This window comes from Rhinoderma darwinii, chromosome 11 (genome assembly GCF_050947455.1).
Source record: "Rhinoderma darwinii isolate aRhiDar2 chromosome 11, aRhiDar2.hap1, whole genome shotgun sequence".
Classification (NCBI taxonomy): Eukaryota; Metazoa; Chordata; class Amphibia; order Anura; family Rhinodermatidae; genus Rhinoderma; species Rhinoderma darwinii.
In genome coordinates this window covers 77,704,970-77,729,565 of record NC_134697.1, presented here as the reverse complement: position 1 = coordinate 77,729,565, position 24,596 = coordinate 77,704,970, and the positions used below count along the sequence as shown (strand labels likewise).

The window sequence follows — 24,596 nt, the reverse complement described above, 5'->3', positions numbered from 1 at the left end:
GGTGCTGCTTCCTACATAGTCTTTATGCAGTTAGTCATGTCATATCACATAACCCTCTACCACCAAAAAGCAGCATCAGGAACAGTAATGAACACAAGAACGCTTGGTGACACCTTCGCATGATGACTTGTGTCAGAGCCTTCAGGCTGTAATGATGCTTCTAGAAACGAATCCTGAGAATTAAACCCAGAAGAAACAATATATTTTCTTATGTTATTTGCGCAAAGCGCTGTATTTTAATTGATAGTTACTGCCGCCGTAATAAAAACGAACTGGATACTGTGTAGATTGCCATTTTTAAAGGGTTGATCCCATATCATAAAGTGATGGCCTATCGCTAAGATCATTCAAGTGAATGGGGTCGTGCTGTATTTCCCTGCACAGCCGGTGGGCAGAGAAGACATTGCTAAAGCATCACTGCAGCCCTTTCATTCTCCGGATACTTCGCGATATGCCATCACTTTATGAGACAAAATAACTTTTTAATATGAGTCTTTTTTAGTATAGTTCAGGCTGGCTTCCCAGTGTCCGACTGCAAGTAGCATTAAAAGGGAATCAATTGCATGCTACTGACATATAACCGCGTCGAGACAACCTTTGTACAATCTCTCTCAATCATCAAGCCCAGTTTTTACCGTAGCTGGCGATATTATTTGCTGTTTTGAGATTAGTTTCCGCACTCTACAGAAAAGAAATAGCATTGGTATTTACTTTTTTAGCTACTTAATTTCACTTATTGGACTTAGAAAGCATCTGCCACTATGCGTTCCAAAAATTGATGAACTACATGATATGAAACATAATGTACCTCTAAACATACAAAAATAATTCTGTAGGAATTGTAGGGCCAGGAACAACTTTTTAATGATCTTAAAACACAAGCAAATGCTGGCACTGTAATGTAGCCAGACATGGTGCCACATGAATATTTGATTGCCACCCATGGAACAGCCATTGTGAATATATCTATATATAATATATAATTCTGACACATTTTCCCATCTGAGTATGTCATAGAGGGGGCATATCCAATTTACCAACAGTATTACGCTAGAAGTGCTCCTTGTTTTTTCTTTTCTTTCCTCTACCTGTATGCCTATTACCATGGACAGTAAAAACAGCACCTATTGATACCATAATCCTACAGTGTTGTGTCTGGTTTACATAACCTAAAAAGTCTCACTTTTTTTGTGAACGGTGCTTACATTTCTTACTGACGAACAGATGCTTGTTCGATGACGCACCCCCTGTTCCTTTTTTTGCCTTTTACTATAAAATTTGGGATTCAACCACCAGATCATAGTTTTTATAAAAAAGGCCGTGCACATCAGGTAAATATGGGCCCAAAGTTGCTATTGCTGGCAAAAATAAAACTTATACCTTCCAATAACATACACGTTTGGGTGAATTTGAATATAAATCCCTAAGGGTATGTGCACACACAAAATAAAAAACGTCTCAAAATACGGAGCTGTTTTCAAAGAAAAACAGCTGCTGATTTTCAGATGTTTTTTATTCAAAGTCGGGTTTTTCGCTGCGTTTTTAATGGCCGTTTTTGGAGCTGTTTTTCTATAGAGTCTATGAATAACAGCTCTAAAAACATCTCAAGAAGCAACATGTACTTCTTTTTCGCAGCCGTTTTTCAAAACGGCTGCGTAAAAAAGCGGCCCGTCAGAACAGAACGCAGATGTTTGGAGGCGTTCTGCTTCCGATTTTCGGCCGTAAACGAAAATAAGCCGTGTGCACATACCCTTAAGAGGCAGGTAACAGAATGGGTGTGAGCAGTTGCCAGACACTTCTAGCACAACTTATCTCATAGGCAAGGACAAGACAATAAAATCCAACATGGTCAATTTGTTTTATGTTGTGTTTAAGATGCTGATCTTACCTGTAATGTGGACTTTATAAGTTACATAAAATGTAAGCACTTCTTACTATATATCCATTAGGGCATGATAAAGACAGACATTGAGGAAGCTGACCTGTATCTTTGGTAGTCGTCTTCGTCTTTCTCTGTGCTTACTAGCTCATTGGGACAGGCCTGGTTACCAAGCAAGCTGATATATTCCAGGGCTGGAGCAGATATGACTAATGTGTCCAAGAGATGATCCAGCTCAGTCAGGTGCTTCAATAAATGTTAAGATAATAGGATGATGTGGTTGTATGCTATCTCACACAATTTTTGCTACAGTGAGCTGTACAAATCTGGAGATGAGTGCAGTAGATATCTAAGAGGACATGAGTTCTCCTGAAATTTCTTTCTGCAAAAACTTGTATTCCCTATAAAATAAAAATTCTTACCATGTTGAATTGTGTTATTCCTCTGTTATTCCTCCTGTAAATTGACAACTGGGCATTACTATTCCCCTTCTCAGTAAGGCTTGTCTTTACACGCTCTGACAGCACTGATTGGACAGTTTCAGAGTTTATAGGGACATTCCTCTTTGACAATGGAAATGGTAACACTCAATTGTCAACGTATTTATACATTACCAAGAGGAATAACATAGGAACAGCACAACACAGTGTTCAATAATAAGAACAAAAAAAACTCCAGAAATGTTATTTTATGGGGATACAAGTGTTTATTAAAACATACATGTCAGGAGAGTGTAAAGGGGTTTTCCAGGACTAGACATTAATGAGAAAAATGTTATACATGTAAGAATGAAATACAGAAGCATCTGTGAAGTCACGAGCAGCAAATGATTAGTTATGAAAGGAAACGGCTTCTCGGATATTCTACATAATGTTAAAGTTATACCATATTCTACTATAATCTATATGAGTCATTTCTATTTCATAACGTGGGTATGGGCTGTTTATTGGATTCCAGGGAATACTGCATACTGTTATTTTACCACCAGAGGGCACATGCATAGACTTAAACGGCTAAAGTGGCATTTTGTTTATCTTTATATTTACATTTTTATGGAGTGAATTTTAACTTCATTTTTTGTAATAAGAATACAAGTTCATAACTGTTCAAAGTAGCAAATTTGTTTTTATCTACTTTGTGTCCGGTGATGTCTTTGACTAGGTTTATCTGCCCAGAATCTAATGTCAACTCATTCAGCACTTTTCTGTAGCGTATTACTTTAAAAGTTGTAGTAGATATTTCTTTGAAGTACACAGCAACATCTCCGACAATATCTGTTACACTGTTGGTAGTATGAGAATTGCAGAACTGAAGGGAACACTTGGCTGACTCAGAGGCTATGATTTTAACTGCAAGTGTTGAGAGCATAGCAGAAGTGCTAAAGTTGGGGACTTGGCCCTTATATAAAAGGCTTTAAAGTGTACCTATATAACAAAATATAAAAGTCACAATCACTCATTAAAAGCTGTAGAGGTATATTAAATGTAGTGCTGCCAAAATGGGGTGTTTTGGTCTTTTTCAGTCCCTCTGCTTTGCATTCCCTTTAAACATATATCATTTCTCTGTCCATGTTTGCTGAGTGGGCATGCTCTGCCTGCTGCGATGCCAATGTTGAGATCAGCACTCTGAGACAAACAGATCTGCGGCATGCAGCCTCACAGACACAGAAGAAGAGAGGCTGCAGCTGCACCCCTTCCTCTCGATTAGCTATTTACTGTATAACTCCGGACTAGTGACTTATGCAAAGAAATAGGTTATAACAATAGCTATGCTCCAATACTAATAATGTGTGGTCTACGATCAGCTCTCGTAAGGATCTTATGGTCCTTCTGTGGCTCATTCTCAACTCATAAAATATAAGCACTAAATAACCTGGGGAACATGGTACTGTAGTAGGTAGTTTGAAAGGATATCTCATTCTTGTTTAGGGTCAAGGTGTTCAGGTATGGAAGTAGTGGAAAGGTGATATGGTTCCCCAATTGATTGTTGTCTAGTATTAGCTCTTCCAGGCACACAAAACCTTCCAGTCCTTCCAGGGACCTGCAGAGAGAAAAAAAATACAATGAAATCCAGTAACACAGCATTGGGACTGCTTATAGCAATGAAGTCCACCTATAGAAAGCAAATGTAAGATCTAGCATCTTTCTATATTACGTGTTTATTTATTTTTCAGTTCGTTTTTACGGTGTACTATAGAAAAAAAATCATGTTTCTACTGGTAAACCATCGACAAGTTTGACAAATTTCCATGGAGGACCTTACATTTCTTTAGTAGTGGCTGCAAGTATCCTGAAAAAAAAAACCAACCAGTACTCCTTTTGCTCCGGCAGCTCTTCCAATGATTGTTTATATCCGGGCAGCATGTGAGCGCTGCAGTCAATCAGAGGGATCGGTGGTCATGTGTTGTATTCTTGGCATAATGCAGTGGTCACATGTTGCCCGTATGTAAACAATGACCAGGAGGGCCGCTAGAGCACCAGCGCTGGATTGTCATGGAAAAGGGTAGGTGAGTACTGGTTGTTTTTTATTTTAGGATATTTTCAGCCATAAATAAAAATATAAATAAAGAACCTAGATAACCCCTTAAAAGCTAGGCATCTACACAGTTCATGAATAACATTAAAACCACCTGCCTAATATTCTGTAGGTTTCCCTCATGCCACGAAAACAGTTCTAACCCATTGAGGCATGTACTCTACAAGACCTCTGAAGGTGTCCTATAGTATCTAGCACCAAGATTTTAGCAGCAGATCCTCTAAGTCCTGTAAATTGCGAGGTTGGACCTCCATGGATCGGACCACCTACCTAAACATTGTTGCCGTCCAAGTACATCCCTTTATAACGAAAATATACAACCCCAGCACTCACAGAGGTACGCAAAAGATCCAGATGCAAACAAATTTAAGTTTTATTGCAACAAAAGATGGTAAAGTTGAGGTGGAAAGCGACTTGGTAAAGACGTTTCGGCCGAACCTCGGCCTTTGTCACGGTCGCTGTAAGACGATATCACTGGTATGGGTTGTCCGCCGGATATTCCCTGTGTGTCTTTTTTTTTTTCATCCCTTTATAACAACAGTATTCCTTAATGGCAGTTGCCTCTTTTGGCGGGATAATGCGCCCTGCCGCACAATTGTTCAGGAATAGTTTAAGGAACATGACAAGATGTTGACTTGGCCTCCAAATTCCCAAATCTAACATCTTTCGAATGTGCTGGAAAACACCCCAAAAGACCTGACATTTTGGTGATGCTCTGACTCAGATCCTTACAATTACCCATTTTTCTTCCTTACAACACATCAACTTCAAGAACTGTCTGTTCACTTGCTGTCTAATATAGTCGACTACGCTATGGATTCTGTCAAAACGACGGAACACTTGCACAACGGAGACAAACAGAAACCAATGGCACTGGATCCGTCACCATTGAAATCACCTATGGTTCCCGTTTTTGTCAGTCAGGGCTCCGTTCTGACGGAAAGCTCAGACTAAACGGAGCCCTGACGCAGATGTGAACGAAGCCTAACAGTCTTATCTTTTAGTATTAATGAGGAGACTTTCCCAAAATTTCAGTTCGAAGCCAAGTATATGCAATTGCAGTTAAGCATTGTAAGCATAGTTTTGGGATCTCTCTCATAGGTCACATGTAATTTGTAAATCATATAATAAAGCAGTGTACAGGAACACATTCTTCAACGAGGAGAGGCCTTAGGTCAAGTCAGCTCCAACCCTCCAGCATGAGTGGTGTCAAAGTGATGAGAAAGGTAAACAAGTACTGGACCCTTTTGTCCTAAGATAGAAGTGTGATAGAGAAAAATGGCTCCAAAAGGGGTTTATATTTTGCATGAGCATGAGGCTTATGCAAAATATAAACCCCTTTTGGGGCCATTTTTCCTCTCATTGGAAGTATGATAGCTACCATGCCTCTACATCAGGCAGAAATGTATTTCTGTCCTATAGTAAAATCCTGGCATCAACAGACTGTAGAAAGGTAACAAAATCTGTTTAACAAGAGAAAAGATGCACCTGAACACTAGTCAAACCGTGAAAGAAAGATGAACATAAAAAAGGAATAATATGGTATATGTTGTAAGGCTGGAAAAAGGACAATGCCCAAAACTCCAGTGAGATGTATTTGTCAATGTCTGGCATCTCCAAGCACCTAGTCTTTCCTACACCCAACCTCCATTCCCAAGATAAATAATGCTGTCACAGTTCACCTTCAATCCCTGGACACAAATTTAAGATGTCATCCATCATTCACGCCTGAGTAAATATCAGCCACCCCTTTCTGTCTGCTCCCCTGCAACATCAATAAATAGAGCATAGGAACGGAGGGTATCATTTTGTTAACTCCTTCATATTTGAGCAGAACTTACTGGCTCTAAATGTTTTCTCTTCTATCTCTGTCTATCCTGTAGCTATCTTCTGGGCTCAGACAAGGTCCTCTGGGGCAAGTAGTGCATCATGTCCAGTCAATCGCACATATTTGTGCACTGCGAGGACATAGCATAAATCAACAGTGACAGTGTAACGTCCACAGCCGCGGACCGTCGTGCTTACCTGCCCCCCGACGGCTGCAGCCATGGACAAATGAGTGCCGGGCGGCATTTCGCTCCTGAGAGACAACGGCACTCACTTCTGCATCGCTGCACTAGTTCCCATAGGGTGTGCGCGCGCATTTGCACCCGGCTTTAAAGGGCCGGTGCACACACATGAGGAAAATCTGTAATTAGCCCATGATCACCCTGGACTATAAAAAGGGCTCTGCCCTTTCATTCATTGTCTGAGCGTTGTTGTGTTTACCCGTGTTAGTCTTGCAAATAGTCCCTTAGTGTTTTCGTGTTTCCCGTGCCCTGCTACCTGTATCCCGTGCTACCTTTGTTCCTGTGCCTGAGAAAGTTGGAGTTGTATCGTGCCACCGGTCACGCCTGCTGCGGTCATGCCTGGTGTCTGCTGCCAAGGTCCCATCTAACCTAGCCGTTGTACTGTCTGAACTACTACAGGTACCCTTGTGCTTGGACTATATATGCATTGACTTGTTACTCTGTTTGGCCAGCTGCTATCCCGCTACGGCGGTACGACCCAGTGGGTCCACATACCCACAGATCGTGACAGACAGCAGTAGGTTCAGAAGATGTGTGACTGCAGTTAGGCATTTATAGTAAATAATTTAGGGCAGGCCTGCTGCATTAACCAACTGGCATCCAGAAAATCTGGTAAAGTAGGTGGTTAATGTTAACCAGATATGCCATATTGGATGCGCTGATGCACAAAGAGGTTCTGAGTGCAAGATGGCGAAAACTGAGCCTTATGCAGGCGCTTTTCTCTTGACGCCATTTAGGAAGATCTTCTTACGATCACACCACATGCACCAAGCGATCTGACGTTGAAGCAGCTACTGGTGATGCGTAAAGGTAGTAAAAATAATCCAAATAATCCGATCAATGTGTCGGATCACTCATACGAACAATCTGACCATCAACATGACAGACTCAACTGGCAAATCAGGGACATTGGTAAAAAAAAGTTTAAGACAACATAATGCGCTTACACAAAGTGGTAATTGATCATTGGCCAATCATGCCATACGCGACAAAATGTAACCAATAACGGTTAATGACGTAAAAATCCAACATGACATCACTTTTTTGCCAGTCCTTAGTCTGCCGTTGGCCATCCCGAACGATCGCATATAATTTTAAAAGTATGGGTGGCCATAATGGTCAAAATCTGACATTTTGTCCGGCTTTCATCTTATGTGAGTGACCAGCTTAAAGGCCTTTTTACACGTGGTATTTTTTATCGCAGCCGTTTGAAAAAACGGCGTGTAAAAAAATGCCCCGTAAGAAGAAGTGCATGTCACTTATTGAGCCATTTTTCTTTGGGTCAATAGAAAAACAGCTCCAAAAATGCAACGTTTGATGCATAAAAAACGGCTAAAAATCGGGGGCTGTTTTCCCTTGAAAACAGCTCCGTATTTTACAGCTGTTTTTACTTTAGCGTGTGAACGTACCCTTATTCTATGTGTCGATACGATTACGGCGATACCACATGTGTAGAGGTTTTGTATGTTTTACTACTTTTGCACAATAATAACACTATTGATCTAAACTTATTTGTTTTTGCACCGCTTTCCAAGTGCCATGACTTTCGGATTTTTCCGTTGATGTTGCCATATGACGGCTTATTTTTTGTGGGACGAGACATAGTTTTCATTGATACTATATTGGGATACATGGGACTTGTTTATTAACTTTTATTATTACAATTCTGCCGGGTTTATTTGCGTTTTTGTTTTTTTTACGGCGTTCACCTTGCAGTTTAAAATGTTAACTTTATTTTCGGGGAAATTACGATTGTGGCGATACCAAATATGTGTCGTTTTATTTCTTTTTTACACTTTTACTAAATAAAACCATTTTTTATGGGGAAAAATGTTTTTGATGTTTTTACTGTGCACCATTATTAATAATTTTTATTTCACATCAATTACTTATTTTTTCAGTCCCACTAGGGGACTTCACTATTTGATGTTTTGTTCGCTGATATAATTCTTTAATATACCAAAGCATTATTGTCTGTCAGTGTAAGGCTATGTTCACACAGGGATACGCTGCGCAAAAGCACACAGGGTCTTGTGCTGCAGGGATTTCCAGCTGAAAAACCACACAAAATTGTGGTACAGTTTTCTGGCCAGAACGTCTGCTGCGGAAAACTTCACGGAAAAAAAAGGATATTTACCATGGCGACGCGTCCCTCTGACGTCCCAACGTCATGACGCTCTGCAGCCCTGTGATGACGTTTCATCCCATGTGACGGTCACATGGGATGAAACGTCATCCTAGGAGGCCGACCTGGAGGAAGAAATACAGGCTAATTATTTTGCAGAAAATCTGCATTATTTACGCTACGTGTGAACTAGTAATCTATTATGGCATGCCTCAGGCACGGCCAAATAGGCAAATAGCCAGGGCAGGCCTAGGGACCTTTGATAGGCAATTGCATCCCGTTTAAGCAATGCTCTGTGAGCTGAATATACTAGCAGTTGCCCAAATCTCTCTGATAGTCTGTTACCATGTAGCACTCTAGAGTACAGGCTGAGTAGCTCACATAGAATTGCCTGGGTTCCCACAGTGCAGATTTGCTGCAGATTTTGCCTGCATTTTATAAGTCAAAACCAGAATTGGATCCAGGAGAGCAGACCTGTAAGGCCTTTCTTTATATATATTTTTTCGTTTAGGTTCTGTTCCTGGTTTTGGCATGCAAAATCTGCAGGAAATCTGCACTGTGGGAACCCGGCCTAACTGTAACCTCCTCCCAACTGAGAGCACAACAAAAAAAAAAAACAATGCAACTTTTAACCTGTTAAACCTTTGCCTTACATAAGGCCACCTTGTACAGTTCCATTGGCCATGTGATCAAAAGTAGGGGCACACCTGTGATTTTAACAACCAGAATCAGAGATACCTCTGATCACTTAACCCCTCAGTGGTCGCTCTTGGCCACTAACAAAGCAATTTTTGACAATGCGACCTGTGTCATGGCCAAAGTCACCGTGTACCCCCAGTCTAAAATGACACTATATATCAATATATATGAGATAGATAGATAGATAGATAGATAGATAGATAGATAGATAGATAGATAGATAGATAGATAGATAGATAGAGTGAAGGAAATAAGTATTTGATCCCTTGCTGATTTTGTAAGTTTGCCCACTGTCAAAGACATGAACAGTCTAGAATTTTTAGGCTAGGTTAATTTTACCAGTGAGAGATAGATTATATTTTTTAAAAAAAACAGAAAATCACATAGTCAAAATTATATATATTTATTTGCATTGTGCACAGAGAAATAAGTATTTGATCCCCTACCAACCATTAAGAGTTCAGCCTCCTCCAGACCAGTTACACGCTCCAAATCAACGTGGTGCCTGCATTAAAGACAGCTGTCTTACATGGTCACCTGTATAAAAGACTCCTGTCCACAGACTCAATGAATCAGTCTGACTCTAACCTCTACAACATGGGCAAGACCAAAGAGCTTTCTAAGGATGTCAGGGACAAGATCATAGACCTGCACAAGAATGGGCTACAAAACCATAAGTAAGATGCTGGGTGAGAAGGAGACAACTGTTGGTGCAATAGTAAGAAAATGGAAGACATACAAAATGACTGTCAATCGACATCGATCTGGGGTTCCATGCAAAATCTCACCTCGTGGGGTATCCTTGATCCTGAGGAAGGTGAGAGCTCAGCCGAAAACTATACGGGGGGGAACTTGTTAATGATCTCAAGGCAGCTGGGACCACAGTCACCAAGAAAACCATTGGTAACACATTACGCCGTAATGGATTAAAATCCTGCAGTGCCCCCTGCTCAAGAAGGCACATGTACAGGCCCGTCTGAAGTTTGCAAATGAACATCTGGATGATTCTGAGAGTGATTGGGAGAAGGTGCTGTGGTCAGATCAGACTAAAATTGAGCTCTTTGGCATTAACTCTACTCGCCTTGTTTGGAGGAAGAGAAATGCTGCCTATGACCCAAAGAACACCGTCCCCACTGTCAAGCATGGAGGTGGAAACATTATGTTTTGGGGGTGTTTCTCTGCTAAGGGCACAGGACTACTTCACCGCATCAATGGGAGAATGGATGGAGCCATGTACCGTCAAATCCTGAGTGACAACCTCCTTCCCTCCATCAGGACATTAAAAATGGCTCGTGGCTGGTTCTTCCAGCACGACAATGACCCGAAACATACAGCCAAAGCAACAAAGGAGTGGCTCAAAAAGGAGCACATTAAGGTCATGGAGTGGCCTAGCCAGTCTCCAGACCTTAATCCCATCGAAAACTTATGGAGGGAGCTGAAGATCCGAGTTGTCAAGCGACAGCCTTGAAATCTTAATGATTTACAGATGATCTGCAAAGAGGAGTGGGCCAAAATTCCATCTAACATGTGTGCAAACCTCATCATCAACTACAAAAAACGTCTGACTGCTGTGCTTGCCAACAAGGGTTTTGCCACCAAGTATTAAGTCTTGTTTGCCAAAGGGATCAAATACTCATTTCTCTGTGCACAATGCAAATAAATATATATAATTTTGACAATGTGATTTTCTGTTTTTTTTTTTAAATATAATCTATGTCTCACTGGTAAAATTAACCTAGCCTAAAAATTCTAGACTGTTCATGTCTTTGACAGTGGGCAAACTTACAAAATCAGCAAAATCAGCAAAAACAGATAGATAGATGGACAGACAGACAGACAGACAGACAGACAGACAGACAGACAGACAGATAGATAGATAGATAGATAGATAGATAGATAGATAGATAGATAGATAGATAGATAGATAGATAGATAGACAGATAGATGGACAGATAGATAGATGGACAGACAGACAGACAGACAGATAGATGATAGATAGATAGATAGATAGATAGATAGATAGATAGATAGATAGATAGATAGATAGATAGATAGATAGATAGATAGATAAATATGAGATATGAGATATTTTTCAAATCACAAGTTATGCACCTGGGTACGAACAACCTGCATGCATCATATGTCCTAGGGGGAGCTACACTGGGGGAGTCACTTGATGAGAAGGATCTGGGTGTAATTGTAAATCATAAACTAAATAACAGCATGCAATGTCAATCAGCTGCTTCAAAGGCCAGCAAGATATTGTCGTGTATTAAAAGAGGCATGGACTCGCGGGACAGGGATGTAATATTACCACTTTACAAATCATTAGTGAGGCCTCATCTAGAATATGCAGTTCAGTTCTGGGCTCCAGTTCATAGAAAGGATGCCCTGGAGTTGGAAAAAATACAAAAAAGAGCATCGAAGCTAATAAGGGGCATGGAGAATCTAAGTTGTGGGGAAAGATTAAAAGAACTAAACCTATTAGGCCTTGAGAAAAGACAACTAAGGGGGGACATGATTAACTTATATAAATATATGAATGGCACATACAAAAAATATGGTGAAATCCTGTTCCATGTAAAACCCGCTCAAAAAACAAGGGGGCGCTCCCTCCGTCTGGAGAAAAAAAGGTTCAACCTGCAGAGGCGACAAGTCTTCTTTACTGTGAGAACTGTGAATCTATGGAATAGTCTACCGCTGGAGCTGTCACAGCAGGGACAGGAGATGCTGCAAAAAAGGCTCAGATAATTTCCTAGAACAAAAAAATATTAGCTCCTATGTGTAGAAATGTTTTACTTCCCCTTTCCCATCCCTTGGTTGAACTTGATGGACATGTGTCTTTTTTCAACCGTACAAACTATGTAACTATGTAACATCCACATGCTTCAGACATTTTATACTGCAGATATTCAAATCTTCGTTATGTCGTTAAATGAATACCTTGGAGGAGGTCTAATTTCCTAAAAAGAGTAATTTTGGGGGTGTTAACGGTGATATGGCACCTCACAACATCTGTAATAATCGTTTTGTGTCAGCAAACCCGCTGTGGAAAACTTGCTCTCCAAAAACCATTCATTGTAAGCTCCGCCTTGTGCCCAGCGTGTCAGAAATGCACACACAGTTGGTATCGTTGAAGAAGTTTCCAAATATGTGTTCAGGTATGTTTACCCAGTGGCTGCACCAGATGTCAAAAAACATCAGCTAAATTCACATACTCCATTTTTTTTTGTGCCATTTTTCCTTTCATAATTTAAAAAGTAAGATATATCACTTATATTTTTTTTTACACAATATGGAAGCCCGATATGTTCTGAGAGAAACAAGACCAGATACATGTAGGTTGGAAAAGTAAGGGTATGGTCGAACAGGGCGGATACGCTGCGTAAAAGTACACAACGTATCCGCCCTGGACGCCGCAGGAAATTCTGTCCGAAAAAACGCACCAAATTGTAGTGCAGTTTTGCGGGCAGAATTTCCGCTGCGAAAAACAGCAAGAACAAAAATAAAAAGTCTATACTTACTCGTAGCCATGGCGATGTGTCCCTCTGACATCCTGAAGCCCGGCTTCTGGGGTGACATTTCACTGTGATTAAGAGCAATAGTCACATGGGATGAAATGTCATCCCCGGAGACCGGACTGGACGCAGAAGCAGAGAGATCTGGGTAAGCATAATCTTTTTTTTTCTGCTGAGTTTAGATTTTTGTGGCAGAATTACAGCTTTTCCGGTGCAAAAATAGCAACATCTGCTATTTGCTGCGGGTTTTACATCCCCAAAAAATTTCAATGGGGAAAAGCCGCAACAGAAAAGCAGCGATTCCGCAGCATAAATTCACATGCAGTGGATTAAAAAAATGCACCGCGGGTCAATTTATGAACGTTTTTTCGGCAGATTTTTTATGAAGCGTGTGGATTTTCCGCAATGAAATATGTTGCCTAATAGAACAACTTGCTTTTGAATTGGCACATGGCTAAAATGTGAAAATCCGCCTGGTCAGGAAATAAAGCTTCGGGTCAGAAACATATTAAGCATCAGCTTAGTATGGATTCATTTACTTTCAATATAGGAAGGGTGGAAAATTGGGAATTACTGTAGGGTGGTAAAAGAAAAGCATAAACCCAGCTCCTAATATCACCCAACCTAACACTGATGCCCCTCTCCTTCTTTTATTAGTCCTGCTGGGAAATATCCCCATCAAACACTCAATGGCAATGACAAACCATCAAAACACATTCATGTTCCTTTTTACTCAAACAGAAATGAACCTTTGGTTTCCACTGTAATTAACCCTATCCTCGTTAAGATAATTATGATCAAGCTCTCTGTCACAGCTAATTTCAAATCATAACCGTTGTTTGGTTACTCTCCGCTCTCATTAGCAGATGGGAGGAGGTTTTGGTTAAGCATTTAGGCCAGGCTCACACCCGCAGTTTTTGGCTTAGCTTTTTGAGCCAAACACAGACGAGGACACAAAAGAAAGGAGATGAATCCGTCTTTCCTTTATACCTTTCCTGCCTTTTGGATTCACTTCTGGCTTTAGTTAAAGAAAACGGAGCCAATAACTGCATCAAAACGGCGTGTGTAATTCTGACCTTAAAGGGGTTTCCCATAATCAATATTTATCACCTATCCACAGGATAGGTGGTCAAGCATGCGCACTACCGCTCCATTCCACCAGGGATGGCAAGGTAAGCTCGGTCTCGTGATCAGTGAGGGTCCCAGCGGTTGGACCCCTCCAGATCAGATATTTATCCCTTATCCTGTGGATAGGTAGTAAATAATAATTATGGGAAAAAGATTACAAAAATGTCCAACTGTAACGGATACATATGCAATTTTGTCCAGAGCATTTTAAATCTGTGAATGAAACAAAATTACTACTAAGGGTACAATGTTGTATTTTTACATTTACAATGCTTAATGTTATTACCTAAATATATTTAGGATTTTTAAGCCCTTCCCGACATTTGACTAAGGCCTAATACACACGAGCATGTTCGGTCCGTGATATACGGACCGTATGTTGGCAGTATTTCCCGAACAAACTGCAGGGAGGAACGCTAGTAGCATAATAGTTATATATGACGCCAGGAGTCCATGCCTCGCTGCGGGAAAACTGTCCTGTACTGTCATCATGTTTTCAGCACGGGACAGTAGTTCAGCGGGGAGGCAGGGACTCCTAGCGTCATAGATAACTATCATGCTAGGAGGCCGGCTCCCTGCACTGTGTTCGGTCCGGGATATGTGGCCGACATGCGGTCCGTATATCACAGGCCAAACACAGTCATGAGAATTAGGACTTAACTGTACGTCATAGCTGGGAATGGGGAGTATGGAGCCGGGAATTTGGAGTATGGAGCGGGCTCACGGGCTGAGCTGGCAAAATACTCAGCAGGTGTCATCTGTATCATACAGCCAACACTTAAAGAGGCTCTGTCACCAGATTTTGCAACCCCTATCTGCTATTGCAGCAGATAGGCGCTGCAATGTAGATTACAGTAACGTTTTTATTTTTAAAAAACGAGCATTTTTGGTCAAGTTATGACCATTTTTGTAGTTATGCAAATGAGGCTTGCAAAAGTCCAAGTGGGTGTGTTTAAAAGTAAAAGTCCAAGTGGGCGTGTATTATGTGCGTACATCGTGGCGTGTTTACTACTTTTACTAGCTGGGCGCTCTGAAGAGAAGTAACATCCTCTTCTCTTCAGAACGCCCAGCTTCTGACAGTGCAGATCTGTGACGTCACTCACAGGTCCTGCATCGTGACGGCCACATCGGCACCAGAGGCTACAGTTGATTCTGCAGCAGCATCAGCGTTTGCAGGTAAGTCGATCTTACCTGCAAACGCTGATGCTGCTGCAGAATCAACTGTAGCCTCTGGTGCCGATGTGGCCGTCACGATGCAGGACCTGTGAGTGACGTCACAGATCTGCACTGTCAGAAGCTGGGCGTTCTGAAGAGAAGAGGATGTTACTTCTCTTCACAGCGCCCAGCTAGTAAAAGTATTAAAAACGCCCCGATGTATGCACATAATACACGCCCACTTGGACTTTTACTTTTAAACACACCCACTTGGACTTTTGCAAGCCTCATTTGCATAACTACAAAAATGGTCATAACTTGACCAAAAATGCTCGTTTTTTAAAAATAAAAACGTTACTGTAATCTACATTGCAGCGCCTATCTGCTGCAATAGCAGATAGGGGTTGCAAAATCTGGTGACAGAGCCTCTTTAACTCTGATCCTGGCCATTTAACCGATTAGATGTCGCAGTCAATAGCAACTGTGGCATCTCAACCGTTAGAAAGAATGGACCCTGTCCGTCACTCCATCTTACCCCCCCTACGCGACACGATAGCAGGGTGCAATGGTTGCTATGGCAGCCTTGGAGCCTAATTAAAGTCCACCATGTATGCCATGTTTCCGCTCCTATTAAGACTTTCCCGCTGCGCTTAAGGCCGGTAAACATTACAATACATAGGTATTGCAATGTATTGTACCAGCGATCAAACGATCACTTGTTCAAGTCTCCTAGGGGGACTGAATCAAATGTAAAAAAAACTGTTAAATAAAGTTTTTTGTAGTATACAAAACAAAAAATTGTAAAAGTTTAAAAAAACTAACTTTTCCCATTTCTCCCCTAAACTGATGTAAAAAAACTAAAACAATAATTGTTATCGCCACGTCCATAAGAGTCTGATCGATTACAATGTAACATTATTTATACCTCAGGATGAACAATAAAAATAATAAAAGTGCCAGAATTGCAGTTTTTTCGTCACCTTGCTTCCCCCCACACAAAATTTAATTAAAAGTGATTAAAATATCGTGTCTACCCAAAAATGGTACCAATAAAAACCACATTCTGACCCACAAAAAGCAAGCTCTCGCACCTCTCCATCGACCGAAAAAAACCAAAAACGTATGGCTCTCAGAATATGGCGACGCAAAACAATTTTTTTTTTGAAAAACCAAATCGTATTACTAGGTAAAAGTAGTACATAATAAAAAAAAAAAAAAACAAATGGCTGCGGGCTTAATATTGCACTCGTATCTACTACCCATTTCAAATCAATGAATTTCAATGTTTATCCTTTGAGAGTCTTCAGAATCAAATTTCTACATATTCTGGTCATAGACTATTGATTAATTCCACGTGACTTCTCGTATCTAGCTGATATCTAATATCGTTTAGAGCAGAATAGAATTATTTGATAGCCTACCAAGCATTTGTGGACATACCATATGCGCAACCTCCACAGCTGAACAGAAGGTCCTGAACAGGAGGTCCTGTAGGCAAGGGGGGGGGGGGGGAGACTGACACCTTAAATTGTGGGCTTCCTACTTCTTATTAAATGGTATGCACAATTCACTCGGCACAAAAATTACTAGTTGAGGTCTAAATTATAGCACGTACGGGAAATCCGTTCTCCCGTGTGAATTTTTTAGATCCAATGAAATGTTAGAGCGCAATTCAAGGGAGAGGGGAAACATTGCCTAATATTTTCTAAGGGAGGTGCTTCAGAAGCAGACGCGGCATGCCAGCTGTAGAAGTAGACCACACTATTCCTATGGAATCAATGGAATTAATTTGTCTGCCACATAACATTGAGTTTGCCCTCTCGTCAGTTCCATATTTTACAATTAGAGCTTGAGGTGAACATAAGGCACCCCCCCTATTTCTATAAAGCCTCTGCATTTTTCTATAGAGTCCTGCGAAGCTTCCAATATCTTATGAGGCCGACCAAGAGTATAAACAAGTGCAAACAGGTAATCCCGTGGGGATTTCGCTATGACGCACCCTGCTCCGTTTATGCAATAACAAATATTAAACGGGATAACTATGTCCTCAAAGTCAAGCTTAGCAAAGCTTATGTAGACTTTTTGCAATATCCTGGATAACTCTTTTCTAGAGTTTTTTTTTTTTTTTTTCATTTATTCGGCACATTGCCTTGTAAAGTACTGACTTGCAGAAATTGCGAAGGTGTTAAAAGTCGTTTTGTAATCCTTGGAATAGCAAGTTACAGCAATAAGTCGCCTGTCAGGTTGCTCACAGATACCTGTCATGCAAGATCCAGACTTCCACCAGCGCAGAATATTTGAACTGCGCACAATATAAGAAGTCACTTGGCCGCTCAAACCCATAGCTGCCTTTTGTGAGCTCCGCGACAGAAGATAATTAGTTTTGTAGAGTGTGGGCCCCTTCTCCCTGTCCCCAGGTTCACCATATGACTGAAGGGGAGAGACAGCAACCTAGGCAGAGCTAGGCTAGGTGTGACGGGTGAGTTATAGACTGCCGGTAAGGATTCACAGCTCTGTGTGCTGGGAGGTTAATATTCTCACATGTCATTAGGTTTGCTTGCTCCACTGATGGTTCATTGAATCAGGCAGCAAATTATTCCCCCTCTACAGTAGAGGACACCACACTTCAAAGGGAAGTTGCCTGGGTCAAGACAGCTCTCCGGTTTGATTAATGACTTGAGATCAGTAGATGTTTATAGGAATGTAACTGAAGTTTTTGGAAAGGAAGATATCTTGGCACAAGGTCGGATCCTACATAAAAACCTTCCTTCCAACGTTATGGCCCTTGCATAACCCAAGGCCTCGGAGAGACATTTTTAATCGAGAAAGCCATTCCTCCAAATGTACTATTTACATTGAGATTTGGTTTTTATTTTATGGCTATTGTTCATATGACAACTATTTTATAAATATTGTGGTAAATGAAAATAAAGACATAAGATATAAATAAAATGTATTTAAAAAAATTATATTTAAAGAGTGAAACCCCACTACTCATTCAAGTAGATTTATAGTACATATAGTACAATGTTTCTTTAAATGTTCCAACAATACGCAGGAAACATGTCATTTAGATATATTCAGTCTATGACTATGTTTGGGTGATGTATTTCACTAAAGAAGAAGCTGTAAAACTAAAACTAAAGATTTATATGGTGGACACAAGTATCATCAATAACAATAGCGGTCTACACTATGATAACATAGTCTTGGGTGTATTATAGCAGATGATGACCCCCTTGCCGCCTGGGGTCTGGGACATGTTTGCAATGTTAGACACCTAGAACTGTATTACATTGTATTTTTCATTTATTAATTTATTTAGCCTTTTTATTGAAAAGTGCCAGACCATGAAGAGTGTCCATAAAGCAGGAACAGCATTAAAATAAAAAATTGCATCACCAGAAGGTTAATCTGGATCAACCCGGCCCACGTAAGCAAACACTGACTTATTGCAGCACTAGACTTTGATCATACGGTGCAGGTTTCATAAAGTTTTTGCTTCTTTTTTTTTATTTTATTCAAAACTAGTTTTGGATTTAACAAAAAAAAACAAGAGAAGTATTCTCATTTTTTCCACATACTTTTCCCTTATGGTTGTTTGGGATCCACAGAAAACCCTCACAAAATATTGGCTCAGTCCAAACAGATGTTTATATGGATCTAATTGGCCATCCAAATCTGCGCGCGTAAATCCTGTAACACTTTATGCAAAGCAAATACCCACATACACATTGACATACACTTATGTTACACAAGTCATAGAGTTAGCCCAGTATTACTAAATACACAAGTCACCTAATCCAGAGAAGGTTGAGATTTCCAGGTATATTTCTACACACAATTATATCACTTTTAGATGATCAGGGTTAAACATTAGCTGAGCAACTCTCAAACCCGGTGTTACAGAATTGTAAAAAATTTGTATCGAATATCATTGATTTTCCTACCAAAATCACGTTAGAATACATCTGATTGCATGGACGCTTGGAAAATTGGTTACAGCAGACTATTTTAGCAGTCTTTACATTTAGTAAACAGCTGGTCTTTCTCCCAATGCCATTATTTGCAGGTATAGTCAATATTGGTCACATGCCTTTAATTTACACTTGTCACTAAAAGCTGTGAAAAAAAAAGTATGGAAAAACACAAATAAATGTTTAAGATGAACAATTATAAAAGATAATATCTATAGAATTGTATTCTTGCAGTTTAACAGCCCAGGAATCTACATAAGATGTTTCCATCTGTATTCAACTGGCCATGGTTCTCAGTTTTCCCATGATTCCAGACAGATTTATTGAAGAAGTCTAAAATTTAAAGGTATTTCCTTCGACCTAGGGTCTTTCACTTTGACCGACAATTTAAAGAAGCTCTGTCACCAGATTAGGAGGCGATGTCTGTTCAGTCTTTCATGGCTCCGATGAAGAACCTGTGGGAGGAAGTCCCGTCATAGTGTGATCTCGCGAGATCACGCAGTGCAGTGAAACAAGCTGTGCATGAATGAAGAGAAGTGTATGACGCTGATTGGTCACTGATTGGTCAGCGTCATACACTCCTCTTCACAACGCCCAGTTGGTCAAAAGTAAAAAATGCCCAGTTGTCTATTAAGAAACTAATTAGCATAAATCTCAAATTGCTCATCACTTGCTTAAAAATGATGGTTTTTCAAAATAAAAACCACTGCTGTTATCTACATTACAGCGCCGATCAGATTATGTAGGAGATAGGGCACTTATAATGCGGTGACAGAGCCTCTTTAAGTTCACAAATCTCATACCGAGAAGCTTCTTAATCATTTATTGACAGCTACACGTGTGATCTTTAAAAATTGTAAGGAACTTAATCTTCAAAATTTCTGTATTGAGAGCTTGAGAAATATGATGTATTTTTTTCAATATAGTTCTCTTATAGCTAATTTGTTCTCTTTAACCCCTTAATGGCCTGAAAAGGCCTTAAGAACCAGCTACATTTTATCGTTTTTGCCTCTCTGCCTTTTAGCAGCAATAACTTTTCTATTTTTTCATTGATGTGGCTATATGAGGCCTTTTTTATGTAGTAGAATTTTATTTATTTTCGCGCTGTTTTTTAAAATTTTTATCATTATTTTTTAACCGGTTCACGTTTCATGCTAAATAACCTGTTAAATCAATTCTTCAGCTTATTACGGTTACCTAATATGTGTAGGTTTTTGGCTTTTATGTAACATAGAGGCAATAAAATATATTTTATGCAAAATTACATTTTATTTTTTTCATACAAATTTTTTTTTAATCCCATGAAGGGATAACTTTATTTATAACTTTATTATTTACTTATAATGTGTTAGCATACTCCTGTATGCGAAAATATTAGTAGGCTTACTGAGCAGACAGCCGTGCGGTCCTTTTTTGGGGCCCCAGGGCTGACTGCAGATTGTTCCCCCAGTCTCTAATCGTGGTATCGGGGTTCCAGTGACGTGATCAAAGACGGAGTCCTCTTTGATCATGCTGCAGTCATAGACTGCGGCGATCAAAGGGTTAAACAGCTGAGGTAGGATTTTTTTCTGATCCCAGCTGTACTCAGAAGGCTGCTCTAAGTTCAGGAGCTGTTAGTTACAGCTCCTGATTACAGAATGAGCGCTCCTAGGAGTGCTCATATGCCTTTTTTCCAATGACGCCAAAAGACGTCCTTGTAGACTGGGGACCTGCGCTACCTGCCGTCAAAGGACAGTGGGTGTTAGGAAGGGGTTAAACCCACGCTACCTAATACCACTGTTTTGATGGGAAATTTTTAATGTGTTATTAACTTAAGTGTTATATATAAAATGTCATTGTTAATTGAGGGCCAATGTCCTTATTACTAAGATTCCTATGCTATAATTATATCATGTTTTGATGACTACATTTTGCCCCTTAAACAAGTCCTAGTCAGAATGGATTTGAATCAGGAATCACTTTGGATTAGCTAGAATAGCAACTATAAATGTTTCTCATATGCTCTAAATAGAACTGATATCTAAACCTTTGTCCCATAGTATGATTGATGTGTTTATTTTTTTTTTTTTTAAAGTCTTCATGTGTTACAAAACTGTATAGTTGCATATGGTGACAAAAGGGACTAGACTTTGAGGGACCGGACAACCATCGAATGTGTATGGTGGTGCCCCGCCTCTGCCCCGACAGCATATGTTGTGGAAAGAATAGGCAGGCATGTTGAAGTTCAAAATGGCAGATTCTTTTGTTCACTAGTAGATAAAACACATGCAGGCTTGGCCAAACCAAGGGGGAATGTGTATGGGGAAGTCGAGAGTAATAGCTGTCGGCCGAACTGTGATAATTCTTAATTAAAGGCATTTTCCGTGTAACATCCACAGCCGCGGACCGTCATTGTAACTTACCCCCTGACGGCCGCGGCCATGGACGAGTGAGTGCTGGGCGCAATCTCCCTCCTGAGAGACGCCGGCACTCACTTCCGCATCAGTGTACTGGCTCCCGTAGGGTGCACACGCACGCTCCCGGCCTTAAAGTGCCACACACATGTCAGAAATCTGTAATTAACCCGTAATTCCCCTGGATTATAAAAAGGGCTCTGCCCTTTCACTCATTGCCTGAGCGTTGTTGTGTTTACCCGTGTTAGTCTTGCAAACGGTCCCTTAGTGTTTTCCTGTTCCCAGTGTTCCTGTGCCCTGCTACCGGTATCCTGTATCCCGTGCTATACCTGGTTTAGTGTTTTTGAAGATTTTGAGTCGTGTGCTGCTTGCGTCCACGCCTGCTGAATTACACCGCGCCTGGTGTCTGCTGCCAGGGTCCCATACTACTGTCTGAACTACCACAGGTACCCTTGTGCTCGGACTATAGACTTTGTACCCTGGTACCCTGTTTAGCCAGCTGCTATCCCGCTACGGCGGTACGGCCCAGTGGGTACACAAACCCCCAGATCGTGACACTCCGAGACTTAAACATTGATGGTCTATCCTTAGGATAGACCATCAATGTTTGATTATGGGGTATCTAATCTCCCGACGATCAGCATAACAAATTGTTCACATGGGTGGCAGTGCCAGGTACTGCAGCTTGCCTAATTCCCTTGAATAGGACTGAACAGTACGAACTGCAGTACCAGGCATAGCTACCTGATGAGCCACTGTGTCTGTGTGAACAATATCAGACCCCACTGGTCAAACATTGATGTCTTATCCTAAGCATAGGCCATCAATGTTTAAGTCCTAGGAAACCCTCTAAAGCATAAAAAAAAAGGGCAAAAACATATGTATCACAGTGTATGACGTCCCCATAAAAGCACTTTTTAGAACAAGAATGCATATCTCTAGACATGCCAAAATGTATTTGAATCTCAAATTGCATTTGTTATATAAAGAGTAATTTTTTCCCCCCTTTAAAACTACTGTAATAGAAAATAAAAGAACACTAAAGTGGCCTTAGGAAAAAACAATGGTCCATGGTACAAGTTTTACTTTCTCTCGGGCCCTATTATCAGCTCATCCTTATCTTTATAGCCAAGAGATTAAAATGCTAGCAACGCAATCTTTGATCTCCCGTTCGCTGACACAAATCCTTTCTACACCCCCAACGTGTTCTTCTGAGGTAATTAGTACTAATTAAAAGGTTTCCAACAGCCTTTGCTTCTCTTCCCCCTCCTGACTCTCTCCAAGGAAAGCGCATTGTGCCTTTGAAATGCAAGAATCACTCACTCTCTGTTTAACTCAGGCGTCAAGTGGACTTCTGTAGCTCCATTATACTAGAGGAGGAAACACAGTTGTGCCAGTTAGTGGCCTGTGTACTGTGGATGATTATATCACTGCTCCGTCCTAATCACAATTACTGCATATTTTAGGATGAATTGAATAGAAACCAGGCTGATATATAAGTTGAATACATAAACCCCTTGAACAACAGTTGTTATGCTGTTCATTTTTTACGATTACCAAGCATGGCCTTTAATACTAGAGGTGTTTATATTCCCTTCTTTCACATATACAAAAATAAGGGGGCTTTTTCAGCCCCCTCCCACATAAAAAGCATGGAATGGGATATATACTTACATTCTAATCTTAAACGTTTATAGCATATCCACAGGATATATTTTATAAATGTCTGATAGGTGCGGATCCCACCGCTGGGCTCCTCATTTACTGATCCATGGCCACTGTTGTCCCCATACAGTACTACGGGAGTAACAAAAAGAGCTGAGAACACAGCGTTTGGCTCTCTCTGTAGCTCCCATAGACTTCAATGGAGAGGGCAATGAGCAAGCCTGGCCACCTCTCCATCAAACTCTATGGAGACTGCAGCAGCCATGAAAGCAAGGGTCACAAGATCTCCATTACCCCTATAGGTGAGGGTCCCAGGGGTGGGAACAACACCTATTAGACATTTATGGCATATCCTGTGGAGGATATCACGTGGTGCCTCACGGCCAATCAGGCAGTGAGACACAATCATTTGTATACAGAGTCCTTAATAGCACCCTCAGATTTATAGATACTCTTTTTTTAAAGGGGCCTGAGGGAAGCATGAAAATTGTGCCTTAATGCACCAGTGGCCAATATCAATATCATCTATTAAAGTGGCAGCATCTGATAGAGCAGGAGATGCTGACCTTGGGGATTTATACTTTTCCCCACCCACACAGAGTGATTGACAGCTTTTCTTGTATTAGTGTGTATATAGGGAGATTTGTCAATCACTCTATGGGGCGGGCGTGGCAGGACTCACAGGCTTTCTCTTTTCATTTTGGAAGGATTTAAACAGCTTTTTACATAAAAAATACTAAATAAAGTAATACCAAACTATGCATTTCTGAACTCCGCATCTCCTCATCAATTTGATATTGTCCTAAAATGGAGGGGAGCAAAAGAGACATGAAAATGCCGCTTTTAGAATAAATTCTTTACCATCAGTGCAAATGAATGACATGCTGCCATTAAAACGCCCATTATGTTAATCCCTGGGCAGAGATATAATCTAGAAAAGAAATAAGGACTAAAGCCAGCTGGGGTAAGATGATTTTTTTAAGAGGTGCAAGCCTATAAAAAAAAAATTGTTGCCACGAAGAAAGATCTACGTCAGCACATAGATTTTGCTATCATTTACAAACAATTTCTGGCATAAATTAAAGTACATTTGTCAGCCCATGGGTGGCCCTGCCCCCTCCGCTAAGCCCTGTCCGCTTAAAAGTGGCATCGAGGGATAAAAAGTTGACAATTTTTACGCAAAAAAGGTGCGCACCAACATTTGCTAAACTTCACCGCCACTACAGTGGCATAAACCTTTTAAGAAATTTTCCTTTATATCTGTTCGAACACACTCATCAAACGGCATCATTCCCCTTCATGTAAAAAAAATAATACAATATACACCCTACAATTCAGTTGTATTAAAGGCTATGTAAACCTTTGATGGACATTTTTTTTTTTTTTTTTTTTAATGTTTGGTGTTACTTTTTAATTAGTGTTTATTAAAAATTTGTTTAACTTTTTTAGATAC

At 40.5% G+C, this 24,596-nt stretch overlaps 1 protein-coding gene across 1 annotated transcript in view; it reads right to left on the bottom strand.

Annotated features, from left to right (window-relative positions):
• The window catches only part of LRMDA (leucine rich melanocyte differentiation associated), an 834,718-nt gene that overhangs the window by 311,338 nt on the left and 498,784 nt on the right, over positions 1-24,596 (bottom strand). Inside the window, exons 3-4 of the mRNA XM_075842829.1 lie at positions 3,793-3,919; positions 1,983-2,122 (exon numbers count right to left, since the gene is read on the bottom strand). Coding sequence (XP_075698944.1) covers positions 1,983-2,122; positions 3,793-3,919 — 267 coding nt within the window. The remainder of the gene's footprint in view (positions 1-1,982; positions 2,123-3,792; positions 3,920-24,596) is intronic.